At 53.0% G+C, this 22,899-nt stretch overlaps 2 protein-coding genes and 1 non-coding gene across 10 annotated transcripts in view; 2 read left to right on the top strand and 1 right to left on the bottom strand.

Annotated features, from left to right (window-relative positions):
- The window catches only part of R3HDM4 (R3H domain containing 4), a 31,573-nt gene extending 15,594 nt beyond the window's left edge, over window positions 1-15,979 (top strand). The window contains exons 4-8 of one of the 2 annotated variants that reach the window (XM_005281050.5): window positions 5,646-5,769; window positions 6,421-6,506; window positions 9,188-9,273; window positions 10,374-10,429; window positions 12,552-15,979. In XM_005281050.5, the coding sequence (XP_005281107.1) occupies window positions 5,646-5,769; window positions 6,421-6,506; window positions 9,188-9,273; window positions 10,374-10,429; window positions 12,552-12,655 (456 nt within the window). In that variant the 3' untranslated portion in view covers window positions 12,656-15,979. The remainder of the gene's footprint in view (window positions 1-5,645; window positions 5,770-6,420; window positions 6,507-9,187; window positions 9,274-10,373; window positions 10,430-12,551) is intronic. The other variant, XM_005281051.5, reaches the window with a different exon arrangement.
- A 152-nt stretch (window positions 15,980-16,131) lies between these two features.
- The window catches only part of MED16 (mediator complex subunit 16), a 35,572-nt gene continuing 28,804 nt past the window's right edge, over window positions 16,132-22,899 (top strand). Inside the window, exon 1 of one of the 7 annotated variants that reach the window (XM_065578174.1) lies at window positions 16,132-21,368. The gene's annotated coding sequence lies outside the window, so the exon portion shown is untranslated. The other 6 variants (XM_065578175.1, XM_042861900.2, XM_024105682.3 and 3 more) reach the window with 6 other exon arrangements.
- Window positions 21,045-21,151, bottom strand: LOC112059598 (U6 spliceosomal RNA). The gene has a single exon (XR_002888899.1). It is a non-coding gene; the product is annotated as a U6 spliceosomal RNA (small nuclear RNA).

Genomic DNA, 22,899 nt, shown 5'->3' with positions numbered 1-22,899 from the left:
TCCACGCTCTGCCTGATGAGTGATCACACCAGGTCAAGCCTTCATGTGCCCAGCAAGCTTTACAAATCATGTGGCAGGCTAATGTTAGAGGTTGCCTGTGGGTGGAGCAGAGAGATTGAGGCTTTGTCTGTGCATAGGAGCAAAAACTCCAGCGCTGACTGAACTAGTTCCCGCTCAGGTTCTGGTTCAAAGGAGCTATCGGTTTCGGGAAGTTCTCTATCAAAGCAAGCAGCACTTCCTGCTAAACAGGTGCTTGCTAAATCAAGGCTTGCCTTGTCTGGAGTGACACTTGCAGCATCAAACAACTTGGTTTGTGCCTGATGTTTAACCCTGTGTGACCTGCAGTGCTCTGACACTTCCGTCAAAACCCGTGTCTTGCCAAACCTCCATCCTGCGGTTGGCTGGACAAGACGTAGCAATCTGCTTTGTAACAAGAAGTTTGGAAATGTTGTTTTCTCTCTCCTATCTTAGATGTTTAGGCTTTTAACGTTGCACGCGAACAGAGGCAGCTACCAGGGGATTGTCGGAAGGTCTAGCTGTGGACTCTGTGGTTGGAGGTAGCGGGACTTGGTGAGTGGTGTTTGGTCTGTCTGAAGTCTGAGTGGTTAATTGCTGCCTGGTGATGAGGGGCAGAGCTGAGCTAAGCAGGGAGACTTGGCATAAAAAGTCACTTGAGAGCCATGAATGGAGGCACCTAACAGGACAGTTTCAGAGGGAGTTGAGTGAGGGAATGTGAGAGGCACTCTCTCTAGGTGAAGCTCTACATGCGATTTTTAGATGGCCAGCGGTAAACACATGGTGGTGACCTGCTACGGATGTGTCATGTTTTCTTTCCTGCCTGAAGCCAGAAGGGACTTCCTGGGCAAGTTGGTGGCTGTGCCGGAGGAGAAAATTCGTGGATTGGAGGGGCAAGTAGAGATGCTACTGAAAATCAGAAGCTGAGGAGCTCCTAGACAGCCAGGTTCAGGAAACATCAGTACTCTAGGTTCAAGGAAGAAAGGAGCTGGCTACCAATCAGTCAGAGGAGACCTAGCAATATGTAACCACCAGAGACAAGAGGTCACAGCAGCATTCTACATAGCTGGGGATAGATGAGGATGGGCAAGCTTGGACCACCAGAGCAGAAGACCAGGAGGAATTCCACGCAGTTAGAAGTTGCCAGTCAGTGTCAGGTCCTTAACATGGAAACTGAAGAAAATCTCTCAAGATCCAGCCGGTCCCAAGGAATGGAGAGATGTACAGGACACACGTGTGGATGGCAGCTTGGACCAACCTGTCAGAAAAATCAAGCTTGTCCACAAAGTTCTCCAACCGGCTGAGGAAGACAGACTATCTTCTCTGGGGATTCAATGCTCAGAAGAATCGGAAGAACATCCTGCAAGGGACGAGCAGAAAACAGGATGGTGTGCTGCCTTCCTGGAGCCAAGCCCTGAGATGTCGTTCTAAGGCTGGATTGGATTTGGAACTCTGTGGGAAAGGAACCATTGGTGGTGGTCCGTAGAGGCACTCATGATACCGCGTTGTGAGAGATCTCGCCGATAGAAGATGTCTTCAGGGAACTTTGAAGCGTGCTGAAGAAGAAGAATGTCCAAGTGATCATCTCAGAAATCCCAGAAACAAAGGAAAAGGCAAGGCAGAAGATGCTGGAAGTGAACTGCTGGCTAGGTAAGTGGTGTATAGTTTTGGTTTTGTGGAACATTGGATCACCTTCTATTGGGAGAGGGGGCTGTATAGTTTGCATGGCCTCCATCTCATAGAAGAGGAACTGATTTCCTTAGGCACAGGCTGGCTTGAATGGTCAGGACGGCATTAAACTACTAACAAACAGGGAGGGTAAAAAGGAGGGAAGATACAAGCATCATTTAGTACAGAATCAGGATGCTGAGGACAAAATTAATCAAGGGACTAAAGGATATGAAGAGAAGAAATTCTGTAATTGCCTGTATGCCAATGCTAGGAGCCTGGGTAACAAACGAGGAATTGAAGTTGCTTATTCAGGAGCATAAATTTGATCTAGTTGGCATAACTGAAACCTTGTGGGGTGAGTCCCAGGAGTAGAATATTAAAATCAGGGGTTCTAACCTATTTAGCAAGGATCAAGAAGGCAAAAAAGGGAGGGCGCACGCGGTCAAAAATGGCCTTACCTGTTTTTGAGTTGCTGATAACGCGGAAGAAAATGATGTTGAACGCTTATGGATCAGTGTCTAACAGATAAAGCACCAGATGCGGTATTAGTTGGTGTTTGGTACACATCACCAAATCACACTAGGGCGCAGGATGACCATCTTCTTACACACCTCCCTATAGTGTGTGTGTGTGTGTGTGTGTGTGTGTATGGGGGGGGGAAGCTGCGTGATCATAGGGGATTCAGTTTGAGTGACTCTCACTGGATATCTCACGCGCTCAGTACTAAACCATCTGTGAAATTTCCATTTCCTAACTCATAAAGTGTTGCATCCAGCTGGGGGAAATTCTACATTAGACCCCGTCTTGACAGATAAAGAGGAACTGATCACAGAACTAAAAAGTAATGGTAGCTTAGGTACAAGTGATCATGACTTGATCACATTTAAAATGGGCAAATGGAATAAAGTCCAGACCATCAGTGTATATATATTTGGTGCTTTAAAAGAGGCAGTTTCACAATGCGGAAGACAATTATGACCCCAGTCATCTCCGAGGAAGAATTTAAGAAAAAAAAGTGAATGGTAATTGGAAATTGCTTAGGAAAACTTTACTAGATGCCCCAAAAGCTACAATCAAAGAAGAAGGCTATATTGGTTAAAAAAACCAGCTTGGTTTAAAGGGGAGGTGAAGGCAGCTATAAAATATTAAAAAATAAAATAACAAATGGAAGGGTTGATAGTAATATAAATCAGAAGCTAGGAATGGTAGAAAATTGATAAGGGAAGCAAAGGGACAAAAGGAGAACTATATGGCCAGCAGAGTTAAGAAAAATAAGGAGGAGTTGTTTAAGTATATTTGGAACAAAAAGAATCCTAACAATGGTATTGGTTCATTACTAGATGAAGCTGGTAGAGTTGTCAATAATAATGCAGAGAAGGCAGAAGTGTTCAATAAATATTTGTTTTGTATTTGGGGGGACGGGGAGGAAAGAGGTCATATCATATGATTTTCATTCCACTTGTATCTCAAGAGGATGTTAAATAGCAGCTACTAGAGATAGACATTTTAAAATCAGCAAGTCCAGATAACTTGAATGCAAGAATTTTAAAAGAGCTGGCTGAGGAGCTCTCTGGACTGTTAATATTGATTTTTTTCAATAAGTCTTGGAACACTGGGGAAGTACCAGAAGACTGGAAGAAAGCTAATGGTGTGTTAATATTTAAAAAGGGTAAAGGGGATGACCTAGGTAATGATAAGCCTGTCAGTGGGCTATTGATCCAGGGCAAGATAATGCAGCAGCTAATACAGGACTTGATTTATTAAAGGAGGGTAGTATAACTAATGCCATTCAACATGGGTTTATGGAAGATAGATCTTGTCAAATTAACTTGATTTTTTTTTTGAGATTACAAGTTTGGATGATAAAGGTAATAGTGTTGATGTAATACACTTAGATTTCTGTAAGGCATTTGACTTGGTACCGCACTACAGTTTGATTAAAAAAAAAAAAGAAAACTAGAAAGATACCAAATTTAACACAGCACACATGACGTGGATTAAAAGCTGGCTAACTGATAGATCTTAAAATGTAACTGTAAACCTTGACTCATGATTGAACAGCTCTGTTTCTAGTAAGATTCTGCAGGGATCTGTTCTTGGTCCTGTGTGGTTTAACATTTTGATGAATGACCTTGAGGAAACTGTAAAATCATCTCTGAAAGTTTACAGGTGACACACAAATTGGGGGAGTGGTAAGTAACGAAGAGGACAGGTCACTGATACAGAGCAGTCGGAATAGCTTAGCAAGTGGGGCACAAGCAAACAATATGCGTTTTTAATATGGCTAAATGCAACGGTATACATCTAGGAACAAAGAACGCAGGCCATACTTCCTGGACGGGTCCTCTATCCTGGGAAGCAGGGACCCTGAGAAAGATTGGGGGGGGGGGGATGTGGATAATCAGCTGAACGTGAGCTGCTGAAGCAAATCTGTATCTAGAAGGGCTAATACCATCCTGGGATGCATAAACGGGAGTGTTGAATAGGAGCAGAGAGGTGATTTTACCTCTGTATTTGGCACTAGGGCGATCTCTTCTGGAATGCTGTGTCCAGCTGTGGTGTCTGTAATTTTAGAAGAACGTTGACAAGTTGGAGAGGGTTCAGAGAAGAGCCATGAGATGGATTAAAGGATTAGAAAACATGCTGTAGAGTGACAGACTCAAGGAGCTCGATCCATTTAGCTTAACAAAGAGAAGGTTAACGGGTGACTCGATCCTCAGTCTAGAAGTACCTACACGGGGAACAAATATTTAATAATAGGCTCTTCAAACTAGCAGAGAAAAGTGTAACACAATCCACTGGCTGGAAGTTGAAGCTAGACCCATTCAGGAAAGGAGATGTCCATTTTTAACGGTGAGAGTAATTCATCATTGGAACAGTTTACCCAGGGTTGTGGCGGATTTTCTACAAATTTTAAATCCAGATGGGATGTGGCTCTAGGAGTTATTTTGGGGAAGTTCTCTGGCCTGGGTTACACAGTAGGTCAGACTAGATGATGACCGTGGTCCCTTCTGGCCTTGGAATCTGGCCAATAGAATACAGCATCGCCTTGCTCATGTGTGCTTTTTAATGCCGAGAAAGCTGATCTCTCCCCAGCTTATCCAAGATCCAGGGGCAGAGCTGGTGCTGTGAACGCAGGACTGAACCCAGTAATAAACCCGGCAGGCCTGTAGCCTTTTATGATCAAAGCGTGGCATGAGTTAGGAAGCCTAAATTAGCGTTTAGCGCTGAGATCAGTTGGATTTCATAAATGGCACCATCACTTCAGCACTCGTCACATTCATTTAAAAAACCCATTAATAGTTTGGGTCTAAAAAGACAAAAAAATCTGCATTTCCCGCCCCCGAAACAATCTGGTGGTCAGTGAACCGCTTGACCCAGACAGCTCATCTTGCGGAGGGTCCTGGAATACTCCAGGGGCCGGAGGGGCAAAGCCCGTTCTGAGAATATCCTGCCACAGGTGCCGGAGCTTTCAGTCCCAGGAGCTGACAGCAAAACATCCTGGAGGGGGATCACTGCCACACCAGGGCCATGCAGAACTTCTTGGATCAGAGCTGACACCTTGAGATGCCCCCAGAATGAATAAGTAGCAAGTTCAGAGCCCTGGTGTTACGAGCGCCAAACCCTGATCCAGTATCTCTGGGTGTGAACTCGGGCATTGTTACAAGGGCGGGGCTAGGCAGGCAAAGCTCTTCCTGTAAACTAGTCTGTTCATCTCTGTTCCTAGCAGGCTGTGGATTTTCTAGGCTGCCCGAGGACTTCAATGAACAGATTTGCCCCATCTTACAAGCTTCAAGGACTGGGGGGTGGGTGGGCTGGAGGGGCAGTAATTTATCCAAGTTTCAAATGGTGCCTGGAGACCACGGTTGCATGTACCTGAGGTGGCCGAGTTCTGGTGACTGAATCTGAGTCCGCCGCACACGTCTACACTGAAATTGTGGTGTGACTTCCCTTCGCAGATCTGGAATGACTTCATGAACCGGTCTGGTGAGGAACAGGAGAGGGTCCTGCTCTACCTAGAGGAAGAGGCCAAGAAGAAGCACAAGAGGAAGCTCCCTGTTAAAGCGGAGGACAAGTGGAAAGGTACCGAGAGGGGGAGGGAAGGCTGGACAGGGGCGACTTTGAATCTTGAAGTGGGCGTTACGTTCCCGGGTGTCACCTTGCTGCCCCATTGCATCCTGCTCACATTTCCTCCTACATCACTCCGTGCCGGAGAAGCACGACAACCTGGCCTCTCTGCTAAAAGAATCATCAGGGAGCTAGTTAATATTAGCCTCAGTTTATCAGGTGTGTCTGCCCACCCCCACAGAGGTGAGAGGGGGCAGGTCATGCCACCCGGAGCTATGGAGGTAAATTCATCCCTGTGCTGGTGCTAAGGCCGGTCCAGGACAGAGGGGAGGCAGCTCGTGTCTCCCTGATTCCAGGCATCCGGGGCTTGTAGCAGCAGGGAATCGCTGGGGTGACTGTCACAGCCGTTCCTCTTACTGTTCCAGATCCCTCTTGGCTGAGCTGCCTTCAACGTCCCCACTGGGGCAGAGTTAAGGTGACTTGTGTTTGAGGGAAGAGTTAAGGTGACTTGTGTTTGAGGAGTGCGACCTTCACTCTGCGTTTGCTTGGTTTCCCACTTTTGAGGGCAACATTGATTCAAGTCCCTGGCTTGCGGCTGCCGCTGTCGCATCCCTGAACAACACTGGGAATGCCGATTCTTTAAATCTCTTCCTTTGTTTCCTCCAGAGCATCCTGCTTACACGCCGAAAGAATGTTTCCAGCGCATCAGCCGCCGGCTTCGCACCACCCTGAGACGAGGCAGGATCCCTATGGTGAGACCCTGGCACGTCATTGGTCAGGTGACCATCCAGGTGCCGGAAGCTCCCATCTAGAACTAGAAGTTTCCTATAGACTCTGGCCCACGTGCCCCTTCCATCCAGTGGGCGGAGCCAATGCTTGTCCTGACACTTCCTGATGCTGCTGCAGCTTGTTGCACAAGGGTATCTCTACGCTACAGCTGGCCGTGGGACTTGCACTAGCTTCCATCTGGCCAGCTCGCTACAAATAGTGAGGATGCGGTGTTGCCAGCCACACAAGCGAGCACGTACACTGGGGTGAGGTGGGCTCGCGCAGCCCAAGCAACCCCGGCCGCGCTCCTGTTTTTAGCAAGCTCGTTAGCTTAAGGCCAGCACGGGGACGTCTGCACGAGCGGCAGATCGCGCCCCCGGCTGCAGCTGGAGATGCTGCAGTTGGCACAGGAAACTTGGGCGGATGTTTTCACCCCGTACCGTTAATGGGAAGCGGGTGTCGAAATCGCAGTGCACAGTGGGTGACCAGAGACGTCTGGTCAGTTCAAGACCAGAGGGGCTCAGAGATTTTGGGAGTGGGGCGGGGTGGAAATGGAGCCTGTCATCTCTAGGTTGTGGGGTTTCAATGTGATCCGGGCCAGTAAAGACCGAATTCTTGTCATCTGCTGGCTGTTCAGTCCCTGAGGGCGGGGGGCTAGGGGGTCGAGTGTCTCCAGGTCTCCAGCTAGCTCCTGGTGTGTCCACATCACACAAATCACAGCTGCCCTCCCTTTATTAATAAACTTCGGCAGGGGGAAGCCAAGGAGCCAGTGGGGCGCTGAGAGGGCAGCAGCCTCTCCACATTGGGTTGGGGGGCGCTGGCAGACCACTGCGGGGAGGTTTGCTCTGCCCCAGCCTGTGCTGTTCCTATTCCGGAGACAGAGGATTTATCCCTCTGACGCCTTAGCCCTGGTTCGCGCCAGAGGCCGAAGTTGTCTCTGCTAGAGTTCCAGTATCAAACATCCTTGCTGCTGGCTACCGTGCTCGTATGAAGAGAGAGGGGAGCACGGGCTGTAGGAAGGAGGTGGGGAAGAGAATGACATGAAGGCTCCACAAGGGTATCTAGACTTCGCAGGCCGGGTACACGCTCCCAGCATGCACCTCCGCTGACGGGAGGAAGACATTACGCTTGCCCTGGTATGACCAGGCCCGTCAGTAGGCGTACACTGACAATTACCGAAGGGCCCTTGCGCTCCGCTCCCTTTGTTTTTGCTTTTCGGTGCTGTAATTTTCTTGGTCTGTTTTTCCGCTGCCTCTGTTCAGCCCCTGCTTTTAAAAGCAGCCCTAGCTCGTGCCTGGCGTGGCTGCTCCAATTTGCTCTCCAATTGCACCGATCTTGGCTGCTAATTTCTTAGGTCACAGCGCTCCAAAGAGCTGCTCGCTTCTTCTCCTGGGAGGCAGCAGCAGGACGTCGGAGTAACTTCCTGGAAGCCTTTTAGCTGCTGCCGGCTTGTTAATGCGAATGTAGATATTTGCTGGGAGAGACTGTTTAGGGGAAACACCAGCACTGAGGTTTCTCTTCCCAAGCTCTGGAGCCTGGGGGCTGCTGCTCTTGGATTCTTGCTTGCCTCGGGCTGCAGAGAACGAGGTGCCCCCGTCCCATCCCCATCCAACGCCCGTCTGAATTATTTGTATTGCAGCAGAGGCTAGACGCCCCACCGGAGAGCGGAAGCCCATTATGCTAGGTGCTGTGCGAATACAGAGAGGGTCCCGGCCCCCTTGCAGATTAAAGAGCCGGGGGCCGGGGGGGAGAAGTGACCTATCCAAGATCCTGCATGGATCAGTGGCAGAACTGAGAACCGAACCCGGGAGTCCTGATCCAATGCCCTTGTTGGAATGATTTTCCCTCTCCATTGGTGACCGCTAAAGGCTGGTGCTTCACGTCCTACATCTCGATCGGTCGCTCTCAGTGGGCCTGGAAAGGCTTGCAGGAGGGCACCGTGACATGGCATGGCTTCTCCCCAGCGTTCAAGCCTACGCTGCCATGCCCAGCCTCCTTGTGATTGGGTTTATTGTCCAAACGTAAGCAAGCGAAACGGTCCCTCCGCTCAGCCTTTGTCCCAGGGTTTCACAGCCTCCCCTCCCAGGGGTCTCTGGTGATCCTGCTTCGTGCAGCTTCCCGCTCCCGGCCAGCTCTGTTACTCTTCTGGAACAGCAGCTCCAGGGCAATCACGCCCCCTCTGACAGGCCTTTTATCACCCGTCTCCCCCCTTGAATTCGCTCAGTTGGGCCGCCCCAAGCACCTGATACAGGGGAGCTGGGCCTGGTCTGCTGGGACTCACTGATCTGCCACCAGCTGAGGAGTCAGATCTGAAATGCTACATTCTCCCCCCCCAACCTGGCTCTGATTACAAAAGCAGAGAAGTTCCTGGGGCCCGGTCCCTGTGACTAGCTGCGTGCATCACCCCCCTGCTTGCACAGGCGAGGCGGCTGAACGTGACACCATGTAGGGAACGCAAGAAGCTTGCTGCCCTTGGCAACCGTCCACTTCAGAGGGAGATGTCTGAGGATCTCGTGGCATCCTGTTCGCGGGTCGGCCTGTCGGCTGGCCCAGCTTTCCGGGTGCACACAGCTCCTAGCCTGCAGCTGGCGACCTGATGCTGGTTTCAAGCTTCCAAATAGCTTCTCAGCCATATTGTCACCTCCACTTGATTCTCATTTTTCAGGGGACCCTGGAGTGTCTGGAGGAGGAGTTACTGGCCTTTTTCTCCGTCACCCCTCACTCCGTCTACACAGCGATGATGGACAATAGGTAATCCTTCTTCCTTGCCGCTGGGACGGCAGGGCACCTTGGCTCCTGTCCCAGAGGAAGTGGGGGGAGGGAGGGTTTTGCCCGGTGACTCCTGCTGGAGCAGGTTCTCGCTTAGTAATGAGGTCACTGGGGGGTGTGACAGTCAATCTGTCAAGGTGCCAGGTACACCGGATCTTCGGGGCTGATCTTGCAGACCGCAGGCACGAGCCAGACCGAGCGGCCCCACGAAGGGGCCTTTGATTCGAGTTCTTCAGAGTTGCCTGTTGCAATGGACTTGTGGGGATCGGAGGCCTCTGCCCTCATCCCCTCGAACCCAATCTTCTGCCTTCCAGCCACCAAATGAGGGTATGTCCTCACTGCAATAAAACGCCCGTCGCTGGCGCACGGCGGCTGACTTGCGTTCGGGGGGGGGGGGGGGGACTATAAAATTGCAGTGTAGATGTCCAGGATTGGGCTGGAGCCTGGGCTCTGGGACCCTCCCCGCTCAGGGTTCCCGGAGCCCAGGTTCTAGCCCAAGCCTGGCTGTCTCCACTGATTTTTATAGCCCCGTGAGCCCGAGTCAGCTGATGCAGGCCAGCCCCAGGTGTTTGACTGCAGTGTAGACTTACCCCAAGAGTCGGATCGGATCTGAGAGGGACTCAACAGACCCGTCCTCTTCAGAGAGATTCGCTCCACTCTCAGGTTATCTGCAGGGCTGGCTCCAGGTTTTCTGCCACCCCAAGCGGCCGGAGGGGGGAAAAAAAAAAAAAGAAAAGAAAAAAAAGCCAATCAGCGGCACTTCGGCAGCAGCTCAATCGCGCCGCTCCATTCTTCGGCGGCAGTTCGGTTGCGGGTCCTTCACTCCCTCTCTTCCGAAGAGGGACTGAGGGATCTGCCGCCGAAGACCCGGACCCGCCGCCCCGATACCGGAGGGAGTGCCGCCCCTTTGTATTGGCCGCCCCAAGCACCTGCTTCCTTAGCTGATGCCTGGAGCCGGCCCTGTTATCTGGACCAATAGCTTGTTTGCCGCGGGGGGCCTGACGTGCTGCTCCGTGAGCTCTTACGATGGAGTTTACAGAACCACGTGTGACCAAAGCCCGGTTGGTTTGTTTCTGTTCCAGCTTTGAGCGGCTGCTGCTCCACGCTCTCTGCCAGTACATGGACCTCGTCTCTGCCAGTAAGAGCCTTGTTTTGGTTCTCTTCTCTCCATTGCTGTCGGGCCTCTCCAGCTAAGCCTCCTCCTCCCCACCCTCCCCTCACCCCCGCCTGCCTTCCACTGCAGCTCCCGCCACAGGCTGCCGGCGCTTCCCCCTGGCGTGGGAGCTGGGTTACCCCGGGAGATTATTTGAAGGCCGCGTGGGGCTGGGAGGCAGGAATTCCAGCATTGTAATTCCAGCTGTGCCAGTGAGGAGTCGTGTATCTCAGTGCTTCATTCCTGCCCCGCTAGGGAGCTGTGGGGTTTGACTGGCTAACGTTTGTACAGCCGTTGGAAACGCAAGTTGCTGTCTCAAATGCTCAGCACCGTTCTGTATGGCCAGTCCCCTTAGGGCCAAATGCCCCTGGACGCAGCCCTTAATTACACAGCTCAATGAGCTTCTTGCAACCCACCCGACTTTGCCCTGGGCTCTGCTCCCCTCCCTGCTGTGCGGCGTTATTCTGTGCCCCCTCCGACCCAGCCCGGGAGTGGGGGGAGGAATCCGTTCCCAAGCTGCAGTGCCGCTTACAGCTAGCGGGGTGTGCATGAGGGGAGATGGAGTTGAGTGTGTTGGGTGGCATGTCTGGGCCGGGAACCCCATTCGCTCTGGCGTATTGGCAAGTCGGTGGGAGTTGCTTTTGCCATAGGCGCCAACTTTTCCCGGCGCCGGTGGGTGCTCGTGCCCGGCCCCGACTCCACTCCGCCCCCGCCCCCATTCCAACCCCTTCCCCAAAGTCCCGCCCCCAACTCCACCCCCTCCCTGCCCCATTGGACTCCTTCCCCAAATCCCTACCCCAGTCCTGCCTCTTTCCCGAGCGCGCTGCGTTCCCCCTCCTCCGCCCTTCCTCCCAGCGCTTGCCGCCGTGAAACAGCAGTTTCGTGGCGGCAAGCGCTGGAGCTGGGGAAAGAAGAGGCGTGCTCAGGGGAGGAGGCGGAGGTGAGCTGGGGCGGGGTGGGGAGCTGCCGGTGGGTTCAGAGCACCCACCAATTTTTTCCTGTGAGTGCTCCAGCCCCGGAGCACCCACGGAGTCGGCGTCTATGGCTGCTGCTTATACCGGGGCCGAGTTTGGCCCAGAGATTCGCCGTCCCGCTGCGAGGCTGAGCCCTTGGGAGACGTCCTGCGGGTCCTGGAATTGATCTCGCTATCGGCTTCCGCTCTGGGTGAGCCGTTCACTGGGAAGTGGCATCCTGCCATCCTTCCACGTGTTCATCAGGAGGTTCGGCTCAGCCGGTTCAAAACAGCCCGCTGTTCACTTGGCCCAATCAGTCTCTTGCCGGCAGCGAGCTGGCCTGGCCACCAGGAACCAGCAGGAGAGTGTCTGGAGGGTGTGATGGGCTGGAAGGGCACACTGCGTGCTGTCTGTGTGCGAAGAGAGCTCATGGGGTGAGGCAAACTGCGTTGGAAATGAGCACATACAAATCCTACCGGGAATACAGCACCTCGCAGCTGGGAGGCACAGTGGGTTAGTAGCACAGATGTGGGCCGAGCCTGGTCTCAAATCCTGCCGGAGACTCTGACCTTGGGCAAGTCATATTGTCATGTTGTGCCTCAGTTTCCCCCATCTGTAAAAGATGGCTGACCTACTTGCCGCTCTCTGGGCAGTGCTGTAAGAGGTCATTGAGGGGGTCTGCAAGCAGGTGTGCTCCTGCCCCGTTCTTAACCCAGTGCACACAAACATTCCAGATCTGGCCCAAGCCTACCCCCTCTTTGGGGCTTGCATTTATCAACTTGGCTGCCCAACCCCCTTGGGCAACTTTGAAAACTTCAGCCTTAAGTAACAAAACACAAATCTCAACCTAAGAGTTCTCCTGAGTGTGGCTGTGGCTACAATTTTCTTCAGGCAGGACACCGCTGTCCATGCCTCTGGTGCCTTCTGTGTTAGGTGCTCGTATAGCTTATCCCCCTGGGTCGGAACTAATGAGACCCACCTGGTCTGATCACTGGGGTGAGTGAGTAGAAGAGCACTGTATCTTTCTGTTTGATCCTAGAATATAACCCCAATTGCAAGCCCCAATCCTGTGGTCTTTGCTCTGACTGTGTGAGAGATAGAGGCATGATCTGGTTCCAAAAAAAGAATTCAAACTCCTTCCTCTCTCTGTCCAGGTTCTGACTTTGAAGGGAAACGCCAAATGAAAGTGAGCAACAAACACAGAGACTTCCTGCCCCCGGAGTTACTGCTGTCCGCCTACTTGGAGCAGATGAGCTGATAGGTCTGGAAGACATCCCACTCAGTGCTCTGAAGGCTTCTACGATCCCCGAATCTGCTCTCCGTCCACTCAGTCCTCGGCGTACAAACAGGGGTGTGTCCCCACCCTCTCAGACGATTCCCTGCACTTGTGTGATGGCCTAACCGGCGGGTGGGTTTGTGTGGAGCCGGTTAGATCGCCGCCCCCTGGGCCCTGCTTCAAGATCAGAAGTCTTCCCTTGCCCATCGCTGAAGCCCTGTAGGCATCTCCCGCAGCTGCCACACTCTCTTCCCCGTGTGGCAAAGCTGTTGCAACACTGGGGTGTGACTTCCAGCTTCCTCCCCACCCCCGGGGTGCTCCTGGTTCCACCCAAGGCTTCTCCGTACTGCTCCCGGTACCCAGGGGAGGGCACCATCTCTGCTCTTCGCAGGGGGGCCTGGCAGAGGCCTGCAAGCACCCCCCAGGCACTCTGTCGGGGGTGGAACCACCTGCTGGACAGCCCAAAACGTCAACCTTCATCATGCTCAACGTGTCCAACCCCCACTCAAGGACTGAGGACTCTGCCTCTCTTGAAGCCTTTGCTCTGGGTGGGCAGAGTCCTGGTTGGAGCGGGTGAGGGGGGTAAGAGCTGACTCCAGGGGTCTCCCCTGCTGCCTGTAGGCTGGTGGGAGGTGAGGAAGCGTCGGCCCTGCAGGCTTCCCTCAGCAGCCCATCGACACTGTCAAATGCATATCGGCTGTTGTTGCGACACTGTTCCCTCTTGTCGCGTAGATGGGATCTTGATTGTGTCTCTTCTGCCCCCCGAGCCATGTTCCGGATTCAGGATCCAGCCAGGTTCGGGGTGATGGCGAAAGTCCTGTTCACGTCAAATGGAATCGTGCTTTTAACCATGCTGGGGGAACAAGATCGCTTCTGAATAGTGAAGATGGGCCCTTCATCTCAGCCCCTTTGGGCCACATCCTGCCCTCATTTCTCTGACTCACTGGTTTCTTAGCTTGGCAGGGGGACTCCAGGACCTGCTGCTGCCGCCAGATATCACCATGCTTAAGGGGCGAGACCAGTCTGCCGAGCCCTGCCTTGGGTGTGGCGCTATCTCCCAGCAGTAGCTGCGCTCCCTGGAAGCGTGAGTGTCTACACGCCAGCTCGTTTCAACACAAACAAACAACCTGTCCCTGGGGGACTCTGGCTTCCACTGGGGCTGAATTTGGAGCAGTATTTTTGTGACAAAACCGTTCCCTTTCGGCCTTAGCATTTCAGCTGCTCTGACCTGGCCCTTGAGCATCTGAATTGGTCTCATTCCCCAGCTCAGCAAACACTTCGACAGGTGCCTAAAGCTTAAGCACGGGCTGAAGTGCTTTGCTGAATCGGGGCCTGAACGTCCAGCAGCTGGTGGAGCAGATCACTTGTAAGTTGCATGTCACAAACCCAGGGCGGCCGGGGAATTACCACAGACTGCAGCAGCCTTGCAGGGTCGGGGGTGGGCACTGCTTTGGTTGGTGCCTAACCCTGTTTCCGCTCGCTACCCACCACAGAGTTAGTGCTTTAAAGCACCGCGGGCTCAGCCCTGCATACAATCCAGTGGTGTACAGGGGGCGCAGATCTCCCCCCGAATGCACGCATTAGCACTTGCCTAGCCTCGTCTCTGTGAAAGGCAAAGGAGTGAAAGATCTGTGTGAAAAGCTCGAAGTGTCAAAGCAGGACTCGGCGCCCCCCTCCCCTGCTGGCTGCTTGGTTTTGGACTAGGGAGAGCAATCTGTTAGCTCCCACAGAAGCTCAGAGGAGAAGCTGTCCAGGGAGCCAGCCCCAAGTGGGAGTAACTTAGCCCATTGTTTAGTGCATCCGTGTGGATTGGCATTGAGGAAACATCCCCCTGAAGCCGGATCGCTATCGTTTACGCTTTGGTACAGTTATCAGTGAGACATTGAACACAAAGCTCTGGCTTTCTCTGCAGTGCGGGGGCCTTTTCTGAATATGGTGTGTCATTTATGCAGGTTTGTGTTTGTGATTGTGGAATCGAAGCCAGGCCCCCGGCAGTCCTGCCGCTCGCAAGCGGGGCGGGGTGGTCAGAGCTGAACGTCTCCGCTTGGGCCAGCTGGGTCTGCCAGGGGTTTCCGGCAGGTGGGGAGGGCGGGGGGCGGGAGGGGGTTATATCATGGTACAATTTAAATAGCTCCGTTTCCAGCTCTCTAGTGCCGTGAAGAGCCTGTTGGGATGTGTGTGGTTTTTAATATGTATACTACGTGTTGCGGTGTTTAATTTGGTGCATCTCAAGAGCTGCTCTCCCCTGTACATAGCAGCTGGTTTAAAGGGACGGGCCGGGTTTGATTCATCACCAGCTCGCGCTGCCTGTGTCCCTGATCCAGCCCTGTGGGGAACAGCTGCTGTATTGGAATTCTCTGCAGGTGAGTAGTGAAGAATCCCGACCGAGGAGCGCTCTCCGCACAGGCTCAGGGCGTGAGTCTCCTCTCTGTTGGTTTCACTGGAGTTACTCCTGACTTATACGGGTTAGTGACCAGAATGAGGCTCCCAGAGGGCAGGATCAGGCCCGTTCCCCCTCTTCTCACTGAGCACCAGTGTAGATCGTGCGTGAGGCTTTACAGCGAGTGGGTGGAGAATCAGGCTCCATTGACATCTCTTCCCTTGTAAACCATCTGGATGTAAAAAACTTTTTCAGCAAAAAAACCTCTCACACACAGCCACAGAGATTTGCTTTGGACAGCTGTGCTCTCCCGGGCGAGGGTCTGGTCTAGCCGGACAATGCAGCGCTTGACTTCCCATGGGCGTGTCAGACCCACGCACCATTCGGGGAGCTGCTCTGGGCAGAGAAGGCCGACTCCTGCGAGAGTCCCTGCTTTGCTCTGCCTTGGGGCCTGGCTTCCCCTCCTGCCATCTCTGCACGCTGCCTCTCCAGCCCGTGCTCCTGAGAGCCCTGGTCTGGTGAGACGACGCAAACCAAAGCGATCTTGGCACGGGCAGTGCCTCCGTGCAGCCCAGCACGCAGTCAGGACCGTACTGCGGCTTGTAACGTGGATATGGATGTTGTGCGTCGTGCTTCTGGGAATGGTGATCGATTTTTCTTTTTAATTGTGTCAGTTGTATCCGCCAGCTCTTGCCTCGGTTGAAAGGACCGTCACCTGTTTTAACGGCAGCCTTCACCTGCTGTCTCTGAGCAGATCCATGCGTGGGACGGCGCCTGTGTGGAGTTTGTAATGCTTTAATCTGCTATCAACCAGAGGCCAAAACTGGGGCTTCTGCTGAAAGGGGAAAAAACAAAAAAATTTCCTTCTGAGCTGACTCAGCTGTTGAAAGTATGTGCACAAGGACAATAAATCATGGTGCTCCGGAGTCATCTGTCTGCTCGTGTGTTGTGTACTAGCGATCGCCCTCTGGCCAAGCCAGGGTGGGTATTGTTAGCAAGAGGGGTAGGACACTGAGGCTTTGTCTACACAAGCACTTTTGTCGGTGAAGGGTGTGAAAAAACCACCTGGTGTGGACAGCGCTGTGTCGGCGGGAGACACTCCTTGGGGGGGTGATTCTTTCTCCCGTCAGCATATATCAGTTACCCAGGAGGTCTTGCAGTGGGACGGCTGTGCCACCGTGTGGTCCGGAGTGAAGACGTGGTCTGATGGAATATCCTGTCGCGCTCCGACGTGAGGCAATTAACTGGTGAGTCGTCCTAACTGGGAGAAACTCCAGGGCTTCTGCTGTAGCACCGTCCAATCTTCCATTTGAAGAGAAACCGGGCCAGCTGCCGCCGCACGCTGCGCTGAATCCACTTAGCCCCCTGGGTGTTGTGAAACTGACATAGGCGTAAATTATATTTTCAATCAGTCTCCTATACAAAAGCTTTGTGCTCCATAATAGCAGATTTCTGAAACTATCAAACAGTCGACCTGTTTTTCTTAAAGGTACTTGTGGACCATTTTTAAAGTGCCTCCTTTTTCTTTCTCTTTTTTTCTTTTCTTTTTCTTTTCTGTTAGCAGTAAGAGGCCTTGTCTGTTCACAAGTTCCACCAGTTGAACTATAGAGCTGTGAAACTCGATTCTAGTTAAGCCAGTGGAAGCCTTCTGGGGACCCACTTCTAAACCAGTGATTCAACTGATTCCTCTCTGTAACTTGTGGCCTTTGAGTTCTGACTGAATGACGCCAGTTGTACATAGATTTCTTGCTCATATTAACCACTGGTGGTGCTAGGTGCTGTACAGAGGGCGAATGACTGGCCCCGTCCCAAAGACCTTGCCGGTTAGAAGATGACCTTACAGGTGCATGAGACAGACCAAGCAGCTTGAGGTGAAGGAGATGGGATAGCAAAGATAAAAGGATGTGTGGGATTCTGAGCCAGTAGAGAACAACCTTGCCCCTTCCCTGGCTAGAACCGTAATGCGGTCAGTTGAATGCACTCTGGTAGAGAAATCAGAGGGGGAGCCGTGTTAGTCTGGATCTGTAAAAAGCAACAGAGGGTCCTGTGGCACCTTTAAGACTAACAGATGTATTGGAGCATAAGCAGGTACATGCATCTGACGAAGTGGGTATTCACCCACGAAAGCTCATGCTCCAATACGTCTGTTAGTCCTAAAGGTGCCCCAGGACTCGCTGTGGCTTCTGGTAGAGATGTAATTGCGCCCCATAAGGTGGCTCTGATTTTAGTTAAACGGGTGCCACTGCTGTGTGGCCAACGCCTGAAGGGCAAGTTTGCTTGTTACTTGTACAGCGCTAGCACCTAACAGTTCCAGACCAGCGCCCCCTGGTGCTAGGCACTGCCCTAAATTGCTCACAAACGAAATCTAAGACGACAGGTGGATACAGACGGGAATACGAGGAGACGTTGGGATCGCAGTGGGCCGTGCTCACAGCACAGGGGCAGCCCCTACTGAAGCCGACTTACAGCCACGTAAGTGGGATCAGCCTTAGGGCTGAGTCCTGGCCACGGGTGATGGGTAGCGCTTCCGTGGGGCTGCATGGCCTTCTGTAGAACCCAGGAGTCTGAGTGAAATCGATCTAGCAGTTTGCATTGCTGCCTGTTTCTCCCAGCAAGCATCCTTCTACAATGCATGTGCGCACACCTGTCTGTCTTTCTGTCCAACAAGGGTCGCGTCTGGCTGGCTGCAGTACAGTCTCTCTTCCTCCAGCTCCCACAGTAGGCTATATTTCCCGACCACTGGGGGTTGCTTTTTTCCCGTGTCAAGGGGGGAGGAGGGGAAAGGCCGTGCTGATGTCTAGTCCCAAGACCTATAAATTGGACCCCTGGAAGCTTTATCTGTTGGGGCGGGAACGGATTCCCCAGTGCCCCCGGGGGAGCTGCAGTGGTGGGCTACTAGTAAGATGCTGCCTTGTGAATGGGTTTGCTCCCCTGGGGTCAGGTGTGGCACAGCCGCTCTCTTAGGGGGGTCCCAGAGCCCAGGCTCCTGCCCGAGCATCTCCACTGCAGTTAAACAGCCCCGCGAGCCTGAGTCTGCTGCCAGCCGCGGGTGTTTAATTGCAGTGTGGACACGTGCGTAGCGGCCTGCCTTGGGCCGGTCGGAGAACCCAGCCCCACTCTGGGCTCTGGCCCAGGGCCCTGGCTTGGAGAGCTAGGGCTGCTCGTCTACCTGTGCTGTGGTTTTCCCTGTGTCACTTCCTACCCATCCTCCAAGTTCCTCTCAGGGTCCCTTGTCTCCCCCCTGCTTAATCAGGGTCCCTCCCCAGCCTTGCTGCTTGGAGACCTTTTCCTCACTCTGGCTGGGTTTTATCGCTGCTTAAGCCTGGCTCTCATTCCCATTGCTGCAGCATGGGGTGTGGCCTGATTCCCTCAGCTGGGGTTTGTGCTGCGATCAGGTTGGCCCCAGGGGCTCCACCCCACAGGCCCCTTGTTCTGGGGCTGACGAACTGGAGTTTTTCCTGGTTATTGGGCCAGAATTGACCCCCCCCAACTTTATAGGGCCACATTGTGCAGTATCTCAGCTCTCCACCCAACTCTCCAATCAGCACCAGGCCTGGGTCTGTGGAAGGTGACTGTGTGGACCAGTGGGACCGGCTCTCCCTGTGGGCGGAGTGTAACACCTCCCCCCTCCTCATGTGGGCCAGCCGCTCCACGAGCTGGAAGCAGTAGAAGGCTATTCTCCTGTGGCTCCGCAGCTGGAGCGTGACCCAGGGCTTACAGGGGCTTGGTTTGGTGCGGTAAGTAGCAATGATCCTCGAGTCATGGCTGCGGGTCTGACAGATACAACCCCTCTCGTGGGAGAGCCACCACTAAGAGGAGAAAGTGGGTGGAATTAGAAGTCTGAGGACCCTGGGAGTAAGGATCTAAAATCTGAACAACTTGGTCCAGATCCTCCACTGTCCTTTCAATCTTCCTTTTTCTTGCGGGGATGTTCTCGTGATCTGCATTCGGACTCCAGGGAGCCAGGGGAGATGCCCATTTGCCCCACTCCCCCAGCCTCTGCAGAAAGTGGGATCGGGGTCACTCACGGGGCCTGGGCTTTGTGCCTTGTCCCTCCTGTTTATGGCCAGACCGTGCTGCCTCAGCCCCTTGCAAACTGCCGTTGAACATGGAAACGCAGGGCAGCCAGGCCCTAATGAGCAGCTTTATTCACAGGCACATGAAAGGCACCGGTCTGATGGAGCCCCGTGGAGCGCTCGCTCTGGCTCTTGTCACTTACCGGCTCCCCACGCAGCCCTAGGAGGTCTCTAATTGCCACCCGTGGCGGAGAAGCGTTACCCCCTGCCAGGCTGGATGGGAAGGAAGGCAGGAGCCAGGCAGCGAAGCAAGCTTGCAAGGAGGGAGAGGCCTCCTGGGCCTCTGGCCAACCCAACTGGCTGGTTCCTTCTGGCAGAGCTGAGGCTGTTTGGAACGGCCATCGCGCCGAAGCCCCTCGCGGGTTCTGACTGGAGCCATCAGGCCCAAGGACTGAGCCCACGGGGCTTCCCAGCACCACCTGCTCTCTGTCTGGTTTTCTCGTCTTGCACTTTTTCATTTGGGGACGGGGGGGTGTGTGCAAGTGCATTAAATCGGCCTCCATCTGCCTTTGCTGGACGGGGTGGAGGACAGGGGTGGTCAGGTGGAGGGGACAAGGGACACAATGCTTTGTTCCACCTGCCAGCCAGGCTAATCAGGGAGCATGAAACCAGCCAGCTGCATGCCCCTGGGGGATCAACCCAGTGCCTCGGGTGTGTCCACAGAGCCCCAGGACAGAGGAGTGACTTTAAGCCCCAGAGTGGAGAGAGAACTGTCCCAGAGGCCCTGCTTGGTCACACTGCATCATGCAAAGTGAGAGACAGGGAGCGTCTTTTTGTTCTGTTTGTACAGCCCCTAGCACCCTGCCCATGGTCCATGACACAGCCTGCCAGGTACTGCCACAATGTCGCTAACAATAATTAAAAGAGGGCTGCCCCGCTGTCAGGAAGCTGAATGCGTCCCCAGTTCTCAGGTTGTTTCATGTTCCTGGAACGGGTCAGCGTGGAAAGGGAATGGGAGCAGACCAAGGAGCTGGGTAAGTCAGGGTGGGCAGTAGGGGCTGTAACTTTCTGCACCCCCACCACCATGCCTCCGCTGCTCATGGGAGCCAGGAGGACCTGAAACTGGCAGTGCCCATGCGAATGGGGTTTGGCACAGATTTCCGCACCAGGTCGTTGTGCTTGGGAGTTTTTTAGTTTGAATGAAGCTGCTGACAGCGTGTTCTGCAGTTCCCCGAAGTTTCATGTTGAAACCACAACTCCCACCCTGGCACCTGATGGTGGGTGGGTGTTTGCTCAAACCTCAGAGCCCCTGATTCACTCCAAAACTCACTCCCAGCTTGCTTGAACCTCAGCACTGGCTTGTACTGCCCGCAAGCCCCCACGTGGCTGACTCCAGACTTGGCCTGGCTGTGGCTTAAAACCTGATCTGGGTTCATAGAACTTCATGGGTGTAACAAAATCCCAAGCTGGGCAAGAACTCCTGGCAATAAGATTATGGCACGTCACTTTCCCTAAATAGAGAGAACCTGGGGAATTCTGCAAATTTACTTGCAATAGTGACGTTTTGTTGGATACTGAGATATTGGGGTTTATTTGGGTCTACGCAAGTAGCAAGTTGCTGGGATTTATTTGCACTGATGCAAATACCAAGATATAGAGTTATTTGTATGTAACCAAATAGGAAAAATAGTGGGGTGTATCTGAGTCTATGTAAATATCAAGATATTAGAATTTACTTGAGATTTGGGGAATTAAGAGTGAGATATGTGAGGGTTGCTTTGGGTACCTCTGAATAATTAGATTGGGGGGGGGGCTTGGATTTTCCCAAAGGCTGAGGCTTTTGGGGGGGGGGGGATATTTAGGCAGCCCCCACCACTTAGGTTCATTTGTAAAGCCCTGCTGCAGAGGGAGTTAACAGAAATACCCCTCGGAGTTGTTTCCTTTCACTCCTTACAAGGGGGGAATGGCAGGCAAGAAAAATATGGAACGCTTCACGAATTTGCGTGTCATCCTTGCGCAGGGGCCATGCTAATCTTCTCTGTATCGTTCCAATTTTAGTATATGTGCTGCCGAAGCGAGCACAAATCTTAGAGGGGCCAGCTTTGTATTTATATCTCCATATATTTACATCATTTTTAGTAAGGGTGAACTTAATATTTTGAAAACTACATTTATCTAATGAATATTCATATTTCAATTCATACCTATACAGATTTCATTTTGTAATAATAGTGTGTTTTCATTTATTTCCACTGAAATAGGGCCCTCATCTCAGCTTCTCGTGCATGTGGAATTGTGGGTAAGCGTTTATGCACATTAACCTAGCGGCGCCCTCGGCTGTAGAAGGCCCTCACACCGGGGCTGCCCCTTGCAATGCCTGAGCGAATTGTCCACTAACGGCTCCGAGACCGACTCCCGCTCTGACAGAGACAGGCCAGCGGGGCGAGTCGCCTCCTCCCTTCCTTCCGGCTCCGGAGCCGAGCCCCGGCCCTTGCCTGCTCCCTGAGAGCAGAGGTTTGTTCCGGCCCGTTGGGGGGCAGCCCGGGCAGGGGGCCTTTCTGGGCAGACAGGAGGCGGCGCGGAGGGATGGGGGGAGGTAGGTGAGTCTCTCAGGAGGGGGGGGAGAGCAGTTACCTCCTCTCTCTGGGGTGGGGGTGGGGTAATTACCCTTCTCCTTCCTGTGTGGGGGAGGGGCTAGGTATTATCCCTGCCTCTGTGGGGGAAGGGGGGTTACCCCCCCATCTTGGAGGAGGTGGACACTTCCCCATCTCCATGAATGACTGGTTGTGCCAGGTTGTGTGTGTGTGTGTGTGTGTGTGTGTGTGTGTGTGTGTGTGTTGGGGGGGGGGAGAAACTCCCAACCCCTGTATCTTGGTGCCACTGGGGGTGGCCTGCGTGGAAGATCCTGGCTACCCCACTGTTAGGAGTGGAGGGATCCCAGCTGCCCCAGGGTGGTGCTGTTGATAGCAGGGTTCATGGGTGGAGGCGAAACACTGGCAGTCCCATGGTAGCCCTGAGAGTGACACCTCCGGGGGACCCCTGTGGTACCTTGGTGACCGTCACAGCACCACGGTCGCTGATCGCGTAAAGAAAAAATACTGTTTTCTAACAGCATCTAAGACTCCCCAGCGTTGATCCAAGGCTAGTAACAAGGGGGTAATGTTTCCACTGTAGAGGCAGCCCTTGTTTACAGATAGCGTATGAGGCTAATGGGCCTGTATTTCCAGGTTAAGAACAGGGACTGTTACACAGACGCTCAGAGGGAGTTAATTATCATCTAGTGTCCTTACTGGACCTACATGTCAAGAAAGCTTAAGCCATTTAGGAAGAAACCATCCAGCCTGCTACGTGGGCTCTTGTTTTATCTCGCTGTACTCTTCCTTCAAACAGAAGAACTGTTATGTCAGTGGGCTATGGAGATAGGTGCCCACCAGCAAAATGAGCAATATGGGATTTGGATTGTAGACTTGGTATTCTTTTACCTGGGAAGAAGTGGTACAGTGGATAAACTGTATGATCACATTCTCTCCACCTTAGCAGAAAACAACTTTTAAACCAGGTGATTGTGGCTGTAAAGATTATGAGCTCCACTGGCTTTTCTTTGCTCTCAGATGCCCAAGTATGGGCTACCCTTTACTAAGGGAAACCTTAATTAATGGTGTTCAGGATCTGTAATGGTGTTACCTTTAGGGACAAAGGAATGAGCTGTAAAGGTTGGAAGGATCTTAAGTGGGAGATCTCGAGAGGAATGAGGACATGGGAGAAAGGAAAGAGTGGTGGGGAAAGGAATTAATGCAAATGGGAGCAGAGGGGTCCAGCTATGTCACAGG

Source organism: Chrysemys picta, chromosome 25 (genome assembly GCF_011386835.1).
Source record: "Chrysemys picta bellii isolate R12L10 chromosome 25, ASM1138683v2, whole genome shotgun sequence".
Taxonomy (NCBI): Eukaryota; Metazoa; Chordata; order Testudines; family Emydidae; genus Chrysemys; species Chrysemys picta.
This window is presented reverse-complemented; position numbering and strand designations above follow the sequence as displayed.